Here is a 16,482-nt window from a genome sequence, read left to right on the forward strand (position 1 = left end):
GTTGGACAATTTATATTCAGCAGTGATAACATGTAGAGGATAAATTGCCATTTTTTGTTTGGCTTTTTTTTTTCTGTTTCCTATAAAAATGAGCATTTTATTTCCATGACTAGATGAACAGCACACATACTCAATATTTTACAGCTTATTGTACTAGATACACCTCCTGTTAAATATATGAAAAACATGTGCAGTCACCACCCAGCACAATAAAAGTGTAGCAATGAAATCCTTATAGCTCTTAGCAAAATAGGACTGAATGGTCACCACTTCACTTTCTTGCAAAATCGGTGCTTTCCACTATTTAGAAAACTCTGTGTTCTGCACCAGCAGCACAAAAGGAACAACAAAACCACAGTTGACTGATAATTCAAAATGACAGTTCACACTAACGACACATTATTCCTACATGTATGCTGCTCCTTTTTGATATACAAACAAGAAATAATTGAGTAATTTAAGACATTGACTCTATTCCTATGCATTCTGACTGTCATTAGGCCCTATTCTGTAATGTTAAACTCATTCAAACTGAAAGAAAGATGAGGGAAAGGCAGCACATGTGGGAAATAACTGAACACATGCTTGATACAGCAATGATGGTGAAGGATAATTCCAAATGCAAAATGCTCAATATTAATACTAATGCTAAATTCTTTTTCAATGAATAATCAGAAACACAGACATACAACCCATGTTCTTCTTTCCATAGCTTTCCCAGGAAAAATAACCCATTACAGGGCCTGTGTTGCTTATGAGGGTGTTGCTTACTGACGGTTTTACTAAAAGCAGATGAGACACTTCTGTGTTTCAGAACAAGTATTTAGAGTTGGATATCCTTTTGGACTGGGCTCCATCATCAAATACTGTGGTAGATCTACAATCCTTGGCACCAAAATAAATATAAACTGGAGGGCCAGGTCTGACCAGTCTCAGCCATTTTGACACTGAAACCTCACTCAGACACAGTTTTGTAACAGAAAACCAGTTCCTGTGGTGGCTATCAAAAAGTGTAAAATTATTATACAAAAGTAGTATTTTATTAGAAATAACATTGTATGTTATGATCATTCTTTCAGTGTAGAAAAGAGCATGGCATCTGCCCAAAGATGTCACATCAAGGAGACTTGACAATGTTTTCCCAGTTCTAGACTAACAGAACAAACATGTGAGGATCTTAACTGTCAGCAATTGGGAACTGCAGCAAAGACAAATGACAACCAGGCTGGATAACATGTAGGACCACTGTAAGCTGTCATCAGAAATGAAAATGGGCAAAGAATTAATCAAATGATTTTGAGAATTTTTAACAATAAAAATATGTGTATTTAATTTAATGGTAAACTATCATTTATCTGCAAAACAAATGAAGAGAACAAATATTTTTGTAAAAAGAGAGATATTTCTACAGTGTGAAGCAGAGCCCATGCTGCATAACTCGTGGGAATAATTTATTTTGATAGAGATGTTTGGCACTTTCTAGGTGACTTAGCAGGACTCTGGACTGGGAAATTTCTTCCTATTCCTTTTTTCCACTAAATATTTAGCTTCTTCAGGCTAGAAAGAAATAAAATAAATTCCATATTTCACCATTATTTATAGACTGACTGGATAAGTTATTGCATCAGCCTTTGCTGAGCATGGTATTAAGTACACTAAGAAACATCCCTGAAGTTGAGTCAAGTGATTCAGAAACTCTCTGTACTGACGCAGCAGAAGAAAATGCATGCATTTACTGTTTCCTGTAGTCCTACCCAACCAGATAGACATGTCAACTAATATTTATATCTTGAGACACTATAAGTGTCACACAAAACTTACAAAAAAAAATAAGAAAGATCAAAGTTAAACAGCTTGTGCACGTTAAACCAATGTTTGTACATCCATAATACCCGGGTTGGGAAGAAATGCGTCAACTGATGTTGAACATTATTAGAAATCAGGATTCTGCTAAAGAACAAATGATAAAGTCAAAAATCTCATCTGATGTATTTTAAAATAATTCTACCAATGTAATAACATGTAGAAACTGGATATCATGCCTAATATATTGCAAATCTTTTAACGTTAGATTAAAAATCCTGATATGAACATCAAATGATGCAACATGATATCTACATCAATTGTTCATCCATCCTCATTACAAATGCAAAGCTGTACTGCGATTTTAGAACTCAGAAAATTCTTGAAAAGCAATCACTGTGGAGTTTGGAACACAGACTTTTGTATAAGGGGTATAAAAGCAGCCACTCTTCCTGATGAGGTCTTCAGTTCCCTTCATATTTTTTCACTCTGATAAACACTCTTATCAAAGGAAGCATGCGATGGATGACTACACTAGGGAGAGTTGATCAGCAGAAAAACTAGCACAATCTTTTATCTAAAATTAGCCTCAGTGTAAGAGATGTAAATCATAAATTGCCTCCTAGGAGTAAGATCACACCCTAGTCTTTCATATATGTCTTATGCTTAAGGTGAGCCACTTTATCATAACCATATCAAGTACTTTTGCCTCTCTTGGATCTCTCAGAGAGTAAAAACATAGACACTGGTCTTAGGAAAAAGGAAACACAAAATATTTTTTAATTACCACCACCTCCTAGTACATTTCTTGCAATTTCATTGCTGTTTTTGTCACACCCAGAAGAAAATCAGAGGGAATACAATTGCTCTCAGTGAGACCAAACATACTAAAGATTTACACTGAAAAATTTGCTTTTAAATGTATGTCTGATATTTTAATTCGGAAAACAGTATACCCAGAAACACACAAAGTAGCTGAAATACAACCAAAACGCCTCAATTTCATAATGAAATATTCTCTCAAGTCTCTGTTCTGCCACTAAGCTATTCTTTGTCACATTCTTTTAGCACTTGACTTCCTACAAAATTAAAATTTAGCTTATTTCAGGACAGGACAGTCAAGAACACAATTTCATTTTGCCTATTTTCATAGCTGCAATTTATACGAGATTATATGTGGACTATAGCCCGCAATAAACTTGCCTTGATACTGTGTTTCATAGTCGTTTTCACCAACCTAATGGTAGATGATAGAGTGACACATCAAAAGAATGGAATCTACTTTAAGGATTGTGTTGCAGAGGCTTTTTTAAATGCTTCCCTTGCTTCTAAGGAATGCTGGAACCCTTTCTCTCCTTTTATTATTTGTATGGAAATACCAAGTTATTTGTATGAAAACTGAAGACATAAGAGGGAAGATCCCTTTTCCTTATGGTGAGAGAGACACTGAAGTCCTGTATGTAGGACCAGGAATCTGAAAGTCTGGGTTTCACTGCCTGCATGGCCAAAGCTGTAACACAGCTACAAACTCATGGAAGTTCCATGCAACTTCCAATGGAACTGAGGTACTACCTTTCTCTTTTTGAAGACCCCTTTTTAATCACTTTCAGAGCATGAAACATGTCGAGCATGTGATTCACTCTGGGGTGTTAGAAAGCGGCTTACATAGCTAGAAATGATTTGAGGGCTCAATTATTTTCCTTCAGCTTAATCATATTAATTCAATCTTTTCACCAGCATGGAAAGTAATTGTGGCTAGTAAAATTCATACTGCATCGTCCTGATGTCAGCATTGTGTCACAAAGAGAATTTTTCACTAAGAGGTTGAACTGGGAAAGGTTAGATATTTTTAAGGGTTTCCATCTTAAAAGCATGACTAAAAGCAGTTGTGAGAAGTCCAGTGGACCATAATTTGTGAAATGTGAAGTTTGCTGGTGAAACCAGGCTGTTCTTGGAGGGAAGTCAAGTTCACTTGAATGGTCAAAAGCACATCATCATAAGAAAAACATATTGGCTGCTGGTTATTGCTTGAAAAGACAGAAGAATGGCAAACTGAATTACACAAAATTATCATTTAGCCTAATGGGCTGCTTTTACAGTGGTCAATACTCAGTGCTCAACGAGAACAAGCACAGTGGCAGACAAATATTGAGATGTGTTCCCGAACTTGGATATATGTTGCTTGAAAACCAACATCATCCTTTCAGCTTAAATTCATGGGGTTTTTTTTTCCACGAACAAGAGATCCTTTAGATCTTGCAGACCCTAAGAACTACAAGAGCTGGAGGGAAGATAAAAAAGCAGAGATATCTTTGGCTCTGTATGGATCATATCTCCTTTTTCTTTACCAAGGAATATTCAAAACTTGAGCCAATGGATTTTGGTATTCTCTTAAAAATGTGAATAATATATACCTCTTCCTTGTGCTCACACAGTTGGGCATGAAATACAGTCAGAGACATATAAGTATAAACTAGCTGCCTGCTTCTCAGTCCCACTTGAGTAGGTACGTCAATGATGCATGTTTCTGTGGGTCTCTGCAGTTCTTTTTCCCTCCTTGCACCCTGTTAATAGTGCCCGAATGCACCAAATGCTCTCTGGATAGCTGATCCACATTCAAATTTTGTACAGTTAATAATACAAGTAGACCCAAATCTCTAACATGAAGATTTCATAACTGCAACAGTAAGAAGAATGAAAATAGAAGTTTCATCTTAAAAATGAGATCAATACTGCAGATGAAATCTAATGCATTTTAAGTTTAAAACCAGTGGATTTTTGATCACGGACTGCTAGTCTATCCAGTATTTTTCAAAACCAAAAGTTTCTCACTGTTTTTTCCCTAAGAAAGAAAGCACACAAATTATGATTCTATAAAAGATACCCTTCTTGTGTAAAACACATTTAAAACTAATAATTAATAGTAAAACTAAAAGAGTTTACATGTAATGAAATGGAAATAACAACAGTATATGTCCCAGAATGAAAAGAGGAAGAACAATGAATTCACCATTTTTGTGGCATCATTCCAAAGGCTCTGTGCTAATGATGTGTAATCACCAAGGAAAAGATAAAATGATCTGCATGCAGTGTGAAACAAAGGTTTTCAAAACCTTTATAGAATTTCTGTTGACAGTTTTACAGGGGAGGGAAAAGTGACTTAAATAACAAGGATTCTTCTCTGAAAAAGGATTCTGCTTATGAGTTTCTCCTAAAATCTTTGCCATTCATGGAGGTTTGAGGACCGATTTTTGTGTAAATCATGTGGTGCAACAGCATCTCTGATACGTTAGATCTCACCTTAACTACAATTGCTTAGAATTTTCACTTTAAAAAGTTAAATGATTCCACATATAATAAAAGTATTATCAAATCATTTTGTGGGTTTTAATTACACTGGAACTTTTTTTAAAGATGATGCCATTGCTGTATTTGAACCTTTCTAAAAGCTCTCCTAAGCAACTTACTATACTTGTAGTCAAAAACATAAAATATCCAACAAATCAAACAAATTTAGATAAATATTTTACCTTGACAACCCAACCCCTATAATCAATTGGCAGGTTTTACTATTTCAAATTATCTTTGCAATTTTACCAAAACCCCAGAGGATTAAGAAATCAGTCTTAACAGCTGATGATACCTCTCTGGATGCATTTTAGGACAGCTATTAAGGCTGATACGATTGCACTCATGTTTCTTAACTACAAATATTCTAAGGAATAATACACAAAATCATAATTATTTGCTTCTAGAGGTATGGCTGGAGTATACGTTACCCCTCCAGCACAATTAAAATGATTGAATACTCACTCCAAGAATTCTAACCAAGTATTCCCCACCTGGAAAAAAAATTGAGTATTTCTAGACTAAACTATTTTTCTGGATGCTAAATTAGCATGACTTTTCTTAATGTGGAAAAGAGCCCCCTCTCTTAATCTTGACTCTGAGACTTACTGGGTCATAGTATATGCGCTAAGTATATAACCCTAATATGGTTGTAATAATAATAATAATCTCATAAGTGGGTTGTTAGACTAATTAATTTTATTTTTAGGTACTATGAGACAATCACCCCAACACTGTAAACAATCTAAAACATTCTGAAAGTGGGTATTTTTGGAAGAAAAAATATTTTACAAGTTGGTTGGTTTTTTTTTAATAAAGTCTGTCTCTTGTTTCAGTGTATTTATTGCCATGAAAAGCAAATTACTTTTAGAATTAATGCCTTCCTATTAAGAATGTCTATATTTATTAATTCAGTGGTATTTCTTACAGGTCTTAGTGATCATTATGAAGTCAACACATTTTTGCATCTAACAGCCTGAAAAAGTCCAAGCCATATTAATTATGGGAAAGCTACAGCTACTTAGATTATGCTCATAGAAATGCTTCATTCTAATCTAACAAGTGAGGATTAAAATATCCAAAATACACTGCATATACACTGTACATACACTGAAAGTGAATTAAAAAACATGAAATGCTGTGGATTTAGGATGCAACCTGAATTTTACTAAATGCCAGTTACTATCTAGTCTTCAGTCTTTTCTATTCAGACAACAGGACATAAATATGCAGAAAATAAAAATTATTTCTGAAAAAATAATAAACTATTGTTTTCTTTAGCGTGTTTTAGGTAAGTTCTGTAACTTTAAGAAGGCATTAAAATCCCTTTAGAATACTTCAATGAGTCTTTACATTTTTAAAGAAAACAGCAACAACAAAGAATACCACAAGACTTCAGGACTAGAAGAGACTTTCAGAGTTTTACTTTTTGTTTTATTACTGCAATTCACATCACATAAATCCCCTTCTAAATTGTCAAGCTGCAAGTTTAAGTAGGCAAAATGTATGGGTGGTGGCAATTGGTTTCAGTTCTTCTACTAGAAGTGTTCCATAACTCTTTTCTCTGCATAGTGAAAAGCTTTCTTTTCTATAGTTCATTCATGCTTACCTCAGTTGCATGTTACCATATCTAAAACTCTTTAAAAGAAATACGACAGATATTTCTTCATTCCTAAAGTTTGCTTTCTGACCCAAATTGCACAGAGCGAATCCAATGTTTCAGCCTGTATTCACCCTTTCTGGAGGAAACTTGCTGGTACTTTTATAGCATAAAAATGTATCCAGAATTTACACAACCTCAGGTAGGTACGTGTAGCAAGCATGCCAAGCTATCAGTCACAGGGAGACATCTTCACTCCATGGATATTCAGGGCATCAGTACTAGAACCCTAAACCTTTCAGCAGAACCTATATGGAGTACATTTCTAATATACCAGCAAGCCACCAGAAATTAGGTGGGTTGCAAATCTCCATAACTCCAGATGATATCTCTAAGATCTCTTTTATAACTGAAATTTAATATTTCCCTATTCTAATTGGAAACACAGTTTTAAATTTAAGACAGTATCTTATTTTTCTCATCTATGTTATATCTCTCGTAATTTGCGGTTGTACCAAAACACTGCGACCAGAACACTGAGCTTCTCCTTTCCTTTTTAATTTAGGTGATGGACGTCAGACTGAAGAAAAAACAGTTTGTCAGTTCTTAAGCACATGACCATATTTTTGGCTGTATTTTCTAACATTTATGAGAATTTGCTTTCTAAATTACATTTTTGAAAGATATCAATCCTGTACAACAGCTCAGCCCTCTGGTAAACCCTATCTTCCTATTTTGGTTCTTTTTGGTGAAATATATGCCCCCTGTTCTATGGAAGGCGTGGAGTTTAGCATTTTTTCTTCTTTACCCAGAGTATGGGTCAGTCGTTTCTTATCAAGAGATATTTTTCTGCATCAATCACTGGTGATACACCAACATCAATCACAATTTGCCCCTGAATTTGCATTATTAATTCCTCTTCAGACACTATGCCCTCAAAGCGAGGATTTTCATGGTATCCTATTCTATTCTTACAACAGAAATTTCCTACTACTCCACTCTAAATCTTCTATTAAGTAATATTTTACTCAAATTTTGAAATTTGATTATTCCTAAGCATCAAGTCCATAGCTATCTGCACACTAAATTACAACTGCATCAATTTAGAAATCACTTCTCCAAGTATAGAGTTGATTTCGATATTTTTTTTCTCACATGTTAGGTTACTGTATTGGTTCTCAATACTGTGGAAGCTTTCTTTCCTATTAGACAAAAAGTATATTTATTGAATAAATGGATTTACTGTGAACACTTGTGGGAAAATCTCATTCTTCATTTATACTTCAAGTTCTTGGTAAGATCCTTGAAGCATATACATGTTGCTGAAACACTGTACAGTTCCTTTTGTACATATTATTATTATAAAATTGCTTTTCAAAGCTTGACATAATCAAGTAGTAAAGCACTGAAGTAGTGTTTAGTAAATTTTTCACCATTAATTCTATTTCATGAGACCTTCATCTGTTCATTTCAAAAAAATATTAGAAGCATAAGAAGGCATAAAAAGACCCAGAACATCAAAGTCGCAATTGTTGACAACCTCCTTCCACAATAGGATAGGCTGATACGCTTTTCCACCCCAGTGGGTGATTGCTTTTTCATCAGCACACATACTCACATGCTTTTCTTCTGTAGTATTACTGTGTGTAGTGTGAATATTTGGATGATTTTTACACTTTTAAAAACATTTTTACATTTACAAATCCCAAGTGATGGCAAATTAAAATTAACTATGTTGATCTTGGCATACATTCAGATTCCTGATTACCTGGCTCCTCACTACCCCAGTAAAGTCAGCTTGCTTGGTAAAGCAACTGGTCAACTATGACATCACAAAATAACACCTAACAATTAGAAAATGTCAAGAAAATAGTTCAGTTCACAAAGCAAAATTAATCTGAAAAGTATGTGAAGGAATCAGCTCAAGAAATGCCATGAATGGCCAAGGACAGAAACTGAAATTTCATGTGCAAAGTTGCATATGCTACTATTAACTGAAAAGCCTTCATTGTTTAATCACAAAACTTTGGTTTTGTCCAAAAATGTTCTCGACTTTATAATTGCCCGATGAAAGGAAAAATCTTTGGAGGGAGAAAAAAGAAAAGAAAAAAAAAATTAAAAAACCCCCAAAAAACCAAACCAAACAACAAAAAAAACCCCCACAACCCCCCCCCCCAAAAAAAAAACAAAACAAAACAAAAAAACTTTCCTTAACAATAAATTAACTAGGAACAATTCTGAAATATCTACCCCCATCTAGACCATTCATACAATATTTTCTTTAGTTGCTTTTCCTGCTTTAGTAATTTCTAAATCGACATATACTAATGTGCTTTTCAAATTCAAGGGTATCAGGAGAGCCTTGCTTGAGTGGTGAGATCCTAAGCTGGCATAATTAGGGCCCTGCCTGGGAGCAGACCCTTTAATAGAGCTGCACACTGAGTGGGGAACCATTCACACTTTCCCTCTCAGCTCTTCATGAGCTTTTCTGGGCAATTAGCCAGCTGGTAAGAGAATCAGGCTGATCCAACCTGTTGCAGGAGCCTGGAGAAGTGGCTTCGGGGAACCTCCAGCTCCCAGCTCTGCCATGGAACTCCTCACGCAGCCCCGAGAGAAGCAGTCGCAGCTGTGCGTGTTGGCTGCGCTGGGAGGGACAGCAGGGGGACAGAGCTTTCCAGCTGCTCAAGAAGGCAAATCACCTTCTCAGTAATTCTTGGAGATTTCTATAGTTCAGAATATAAAACACAGCCCACTCATCCCATACACAGCATTATCTCCTGGTGTCAAACAGGCTGCAGGTTCTACTGTGAGGGAAAGATGAGTTTGCCGGTCTGCCACGTAAAAGCTACTGTGAAAAGCCCTAGACACTGTCTCTAAAGGTTTGTCTTTCTGAATCTGAATGAAGAACTGGACTGTGTGCTCTCTCTCTATTCCTAGTTCTCTAGAAGTACCAGAATCAACGCGAGAAAAGGGGAAGGAAGGACATTCCACTGATGTAGGTGACAATTCCTGGACAGTTACAGTTACAGATTGACACATCAGATTCTGCACAGACTAGTGTTCAACATTAAAATGCCTCTTGAAATCCCTAATCACATAATAATCCTAATTAGCATTCTGCACATTCAATACCTGTAAACAGAACTTGCATAATACTTTTTTTCCTCTGAATCCAAAATATTTTATAATATTGCAACAATGTTATCAGGATAAAGAGGTGATCTCTGCATCAGCTAGCTATTTGTGGGTTTTTTTGTCTCCATTAGATACAGATGAATCTATTATGTGATAACTTCTGTCAAAAAATTGCTAGTTTAAATTTTCCCATGTTACAAAGATCACACATAAAGTTAGCTGGAATATTTTATACTCTCGAAAATGGTAATAGGAGATAACACCTCAAGGTGATGCGTATTTAGTTTAAACTAAAAAGGAAACCATACCAACTAGTGCCACTTTCTTAGTAGATGTATGTTTTTAACACTGGAAGTTTTCAAGAGTAAAATGTGACTTAAAGTAAATCTGTTATTAGAAGATTTTACAGCAAGATGGAACATGTGGCAAAATATAGGTTTTCATGAGTAGAAAAGGTTGTCAAAGACAGGACATACGTCTTTGGAGCAAGTACTATCTATATAAATGAGAAGTTCCCAGCAAGTCTGCAATACCGACACTTCCACTGTAAATGAAAGAAATAATGTCCTGGATTTTTTTCTTTATTATTGTATTTATACTTCTTCCTTAATGGAACTCCTGTTTTCTGGACCATGTAAGCTTGAAGATGGATATTTCTCCTTTCCCTTTCCCTCTACACCTTACATAAAAATAACTCCTTGCCTTCTTTCCATCTCTTGGGGTTATCCTTGTCTTTAGAGTGGGTATTACTGATGCAAATTTCTGCACGTCAGAGGATAACTGTATATTCCTCCGAATAGACTTACAAGGGAAAATGGGACTTATGATTTTCCAGCAGCTATCTTCCAAATTTAATTTACCCCAAGCCTCAATGTTTGCTTATATGTAGGCCACACATTTCCTCTAGAATTATACTCAAGAGGGAGAAAGACTGTTTATCACTACTCTCCTCTTACACTACATATTACGCATTTGCATCTTTCTCTATCAGCGTTTTCTACCATGTACAAAATCCTCCTACTTTTTATGCTTAGCAGCATGCATTAGATAAACAGAAATATGTAACATGCAGTTTATGAAAAAAGAGTTTTAAACGAGTTAGATTTATTTCTATTTTTGTTCAATGTAATGCAAAGAAAACTCTCCAAGTTAAAACCACAACAAGTTTTTTTGCTGTTTTTAAAATGGCACTTTTTGACTGACATTAAGCATGCACAGTTGAAGTCAAAGCACATTAAATCAGAGGATATAATTTAAAAGCAGTGGGGTTTGCTTCTTTTTACCCAGATTCCCTATTTCTTATCTCTCATCAACTCCTTATATATGTTTAAAAAAGTAAGTAAAGGTTACAATATTAATGATATGTTTGCTTATTTATTATGTGCAATGAATTTTAAACTCAGGCCCATATGAAGATCCAAAGGGAGATGACCAAACTAGGAGAGAGTAAAGCAAGGAGAGTAGGTTAAAAGACACTATGAATATCTTTTCATGCTAAATTTTCATGCTAAATTTTTGCATTTTGAGTATATTTTAAAAAACCTGGTTCTTATATTATGCACCAATGAAATAAAAATTAAGTAATTAAACTTAAGTGTATACTTTCCCCAAATTTTATCAAATTATTACACTTCAGTGAAGTGCTTATGCTAAATAAATAAAGCTTACCATAACAACTCAACACTCCATACAGCATGATATTTATACAACTGGCTTGGTACACACTGAGCTTAACCCTTTGATTCCAGGAGTCATGATTTCATGACATGCCATCCTCTTACAGAATGCATTAGTAATGATCTTGAAACAACAAATCTCCTAGCCTGAAGGAAAAAAAAAAAACCCAAACCACTAACCAATTCCTTTTATATGTATTAAAACTATGGGCTGAAGATAATTATCTATTTTTTCTAATCGACATAATGTTCATAGTCGATTATAAAAATCTGTGAAAATAAACTACTCCTTTAGAGACCTTAGTGGGAATAGAAATAAGTAGGCAAACAAATAGAATTACAACTGTGCAAATCACCATGCTATGCAGACAACAACAGTATGTGCATCATGGACAGATCAGTCTAAGGTTAGAGACTGCCTACCTGGAAGTGAAATAATTGCAATGCTGTACATGAACACCCACCAATGGCAGAAAATTGACAGCATTTACCTTTGGGTTATGCTTGTGGTCTCACAGTTCTTGAAGAACCCCAAGTCTTGCTCATGACTGCAAATGTAACATGAAAATAAAGCTGCCAGTATTACAACTCAAGCTAGATGATACCAGGTTCTTCAGTGGCCCTAAGGACAGTGACTTTCTGCCCTAGGAAAATGAACTACATGTTCTAAGAGCCAAGGTGACATTTTTCTCTGTTATGCCTACTATAGAAATTTGGTAATAGGGAGAGAAATCCTTGAAAGCAATTAGTAAGCTTCACCGTGGATTACCGTTATAATAAATTCTACAGAAAAGAAAAATATTCAGAAATAAAAAATGGTACTACAAAAATCTTAACCTTACTACAGCAATATTTTACTGGATGCACAGTAAAATAGTAAATTCTATTATCTCATCATGTGCAGGTTAACATTATCCTCACCTCTCATCACAAACCCTCCATAGCTATTTTGCAATATGTCATTAATCAATGTATGTACTGATTGGATCCATTCAATTGGTACATCAGTGTAATGAATGGCATATATAAACATGTTTCAAATACATTTATTCGGATATCTATACATGAAAGTAAAATCACTACCACAATTGGTACTCAAGCTTGTCAAAAGGGATGTTTTTCTTCTTCTGTTTTACATAAGACATGCTAATGGTTATGCCATCTGCAGTGTGAAACCCAGACAAATGTAAATCAAAGTAATAGTAGATCAAGACAAGCGTCTATCTAAAACTGTAATTTTTGTAGGTATTCTGTTAACTCGCAATCTAAATATAAGCCTCCTGTCCCTGAAAATATAGGATAACTACAAGTTAAAGGTAACTTCTGCATTAGAAACTAAAACAAAAACTTCTGCACTTTTACAATCGATCACATAGCTAGTGATACATTTGTAAAGGCTTTTCATGAGGATAGAAGAGACACTCAAATTATTCTAGGAATATTCCAGCAGTACCCCTAAAGGCATCCCCTCAGTAAAGCACAATAGAACACGATGACTTACCCGACACCCTCTTTTTGCAAAGCTGAGGACACAAATTTGAAGGTTTCTTCAATCAGCTTTCAACTTGCTGATTAGCTAGTAGGTGCTGTAAGTCACTAAAATACTTGATGCATTATGAAACAACAGAGAGAACACACATAAAAACACCATATGCTACTTTCCCCCCAAAAAAGATGGCCTCTAAAATAAATACTATTTTTTCCCTCTTTGGTTCATGGAACAATAGAATAGTTGACAACAAACTACAGAGCACAAGAGATGCATGGCAAGGCTTGCCTAATAGCCACATTTGCTTGCAGATGTGTGAGCTGGTTTTAAAGGTTTTATTGCATTTTTACTAGATTTATAAATCTATTCTAACATATCGACAGTTGCCAAATTAGTAAATTGCTCTGAAATGGAGGAAATTAGATATGCACCAGTTTTAAAGTATTTTAAAATATTGGGAGAAGTCTGTTTTCTTAATCACGAACACAAGTACAAGTATTTTTGCCTTAAAACCCTCAATTTTGTCTTATAAACCTTATACAAATTTAGCAATTTCTACTGCTAGAAGATTTTGGCTAAAGTTACTATTACATCTGGCATAGCAAAATAATAACGCTGTACAGTTTTCTGACACTATTTGGTCAAACAGGCAACACAATGATCGAAATGTGAATTTCCACTACATGATGAACAATATAAGAGACAGAAATAGAAAAGCTTGTAGGACTCAGGTCTATAACCTTTAAACATCTGTTTCACTAAAAGAGAAAATTAAAAGGTAGTTTGTGCTCATACCTGAATTTACATGGTATTTGATACATAAAACCAAAGTCTGGGAGCAAATTCCATTTTTCCTCTCCTTTAAAAATGAACCAAATGAAGTGTTCAAGGCCAGTAAGAGATACTGTGTACACAATGATAATGGAAGAAAAAGTTGGAAACATAAGCAATTATCTAGGCTTTAGGGAGCATGTAACAATTCTGAAAATAAAATTATTTGCTTTATTTTTTTCTTCCTGCCTCTCAAGTATGACTCATGAGATGCTGACTCCTCCTGGGAAACTAGTGATACAGCACCAACACATCAACCTCTAGCATTTAAAGTGCATCAGGCTAGGGTTAGTGTTTTGAGAGCACAAAAGCACAAGACTCCGTCTTTTCATCTCATCATCCTCTGGGTTCTGTGCATGACAGTCTTTTGCCTCCAAGCATGGTTTTCTATCATTTCACCAATGCCTACCACAAACAGTGAACCTGAAGGCTTCCTTAACCTTGAAAAGAAAGTTTGTGAATGGATAGAGAATGTGGAAAGAGAAGCCAGTAGCTCCTGGATTGTGCTGGTTTAAAAGGTGGAGGATTAAAGTAAGAATAAATATGGAAAATATATACTGGGAAAATACCACTATGAGTGCCTGTTTCGTATAGTTTCCCTATTGCCGGGTGTTTGCCAATTTAGAGACAGAACATAGGGCTAGATGGATCTTGTACACTCCTTGTACAACTCGTCTTTCAGAATGAGAAGCTAGCAGAATGAAGTACTTTTGCAACATTCATTAAATCAGTAATTTTCATGGTTCAACCCTTCAAGGTCACTAACTCCACTTTAAAAACTTAAAAAACCCACATAGTTCATAAGCTTCTACCTTTATGACTACTCTTATGTGCCTTCAGTGAAGAAGATATTTGATACAAACAAATGTGAATTTGCATTTACAAAGCAAAGTCAAGGGTGAAGAGTGGAAAGTTGAGAGGGTCCCAGGACTCGGCCTCAGCCAGGACTGGACTACAACCACAATGTGGCAGGATGCAATCATGTCGTGTTTTCCTTTTTTTCCATTTTCTTTAGTCATATTCCTAAATTCTTGTTTGGTTCTGAGCAAATAAATAAAAACTTAAAAGTACATTTGAAGAGAGCTGATCAGGAATGTGGAACTGCTTGCTGTGTCCAACATTACTCCACCAAGTTTCACAAAGAAAAGGAGACAATGTGAATCACATTCAGAAATTGCACAAGTGAACAAATTTCACAGCATTTCCTTGGTGGAGAAAAAAAAAATACATTCTAGTGCCTGGGGTCCTCCATTATGCATGACAAAAACTAAAAATGAGATAAAAAAACCCTACTCCATCAGAAAACAGGGGAAGTCCTGAGAGAATAAATGCTCACCCAGAAAAACAGATGTAAGGAAGAGAATGGTAGGATTTATTCTTTTTTTTATTTTCCTGAACAAAACAAAATTGTCTGCAACAAAATGTAATTCAGCAGTTAAGCACCCATACTTGGTTTATATACAAGAGAAAACAAGTTTTGTCAGCGGAATGTAATTTGATATGGAACTCTGCATTAGGAGCAAATTAATTAATACCTCATAAAAATACCACACTGATAAAATTTTCCAAGAATAAAACTCTCCTTATGCTTTTACTAATGCATTTAACATAACTATTCAATAGCAGAACTTCTGTTTACCCACTCACAGTGTAAAGCCCAACAACATCCTAATGTGAAATTAAACGACTTTTTTTTTTTTAAATGGCAGAAGCAGCTTTCATAATTTCCTGCACTTGTGTTGGTAAGTTTCTGAGCACTTCTCTGTCACTCAGATATAGTACCTGTGAGGTATTTCGCTTTTCTTTTTTTTCTCACGGATACTGTTTTGCTCCTAGTCTTAACATGTTTTTACAATTTAAACCATGTATGTATAAAAATCACATACCAATTTTGTAACGTATCTATAAAGAATTAATGTACCACAGTTACTGAACTCAGTCTTAGACCTTTTAAGCATGTACAGCCACAAAAGGCTTTTGTATCCTATAGTGAATTTTTCCTGTGAAGTCAGCAGCAGGAAATCTGTAACCTGCAGCATGTGAATATGCACATACACGGCATTAGAGGACAGGCATTGACACACACCCCTCACGTGTGAGCAAGCATGGCACTCTTCCCTGAGATTAATGTCCCAATAACAAGGAGACTTTACTAACCTGCAGCGGTCTCTGTTTCTCACTGCCCTTAGGAGATTTCAGTCCACTTGTCTGTTGCTGTAAAAGCAGCTGCCTTGCTGCCTGAAGTGCCTAAAAGTAAAGGAAAAAAAAAAAAAAAAAAAAAAAAAAAAAAAAAAAAAAAAGTAAATAAATTCGACCAATTCCTAGAAAGAAAACAGTTACTCATTGCTAATCTTAGGTAAAAGTCCAATTGAACAAACAAAATCCCCTCCTATTTGATTTGTATTTGCTAGGTTTCAGGCTTCCAGGTTTTTTTGGGTTTTTTTACTCGAAACATTTAAAAAAATATTCTGCAAGTACATATATAGGACTTCACTAGAATTTATGGATGTACATGAAATCCTGCAGGAAATAAAGTTAATTTGTTTGAAGTGCTTGAAGAGGAAAAATCATAAACTGCATCAATAGCCTCATTTCCACAA

The 16,482-nt window shown here is 35.2% G+C and overlaps 1 protein-coding gene across 1 annotated transcript in view; it reads right to left on the reverse strand.

Moving 5' to 3' along the window:
- FOXP2 (forkhead box P2) overlaps positions 1-16,482 on the reverse strand; it is a 403,818-nt gene that overhangs the window by 105,578 nt on the left and 281,758 nt on the right. Inside the window, exon 7 of the mRNA XM_066183059.1 lies at positions 16,040-16,129. Within this exon, the coding sequence (XP_066039156.1) occupies positions 16,040-16,129 (90 nt within the window). The remainder of the gene's footprint in view (positions 1-16,039; positions 16,130-16,482) is intronic.

The sequence above is a fragment of the Chamaea fasciata genome, unplaced genomic scaffold, assembly GCF_029207755.1.
Source record: "Chamaea fasciata isolate MVZ Bird 193981 ecotype frontalis unplaced genomic scaffold, bChaFas1.0.hap1 SCAF_5, whole genome shotgun sequence".
Taxonomy (NCBI): Eukaryota; Metazoa; Chordata; class Aves; order Passeriformes; family Sylviidae; genus Chamaea; species Chamaea fasciata.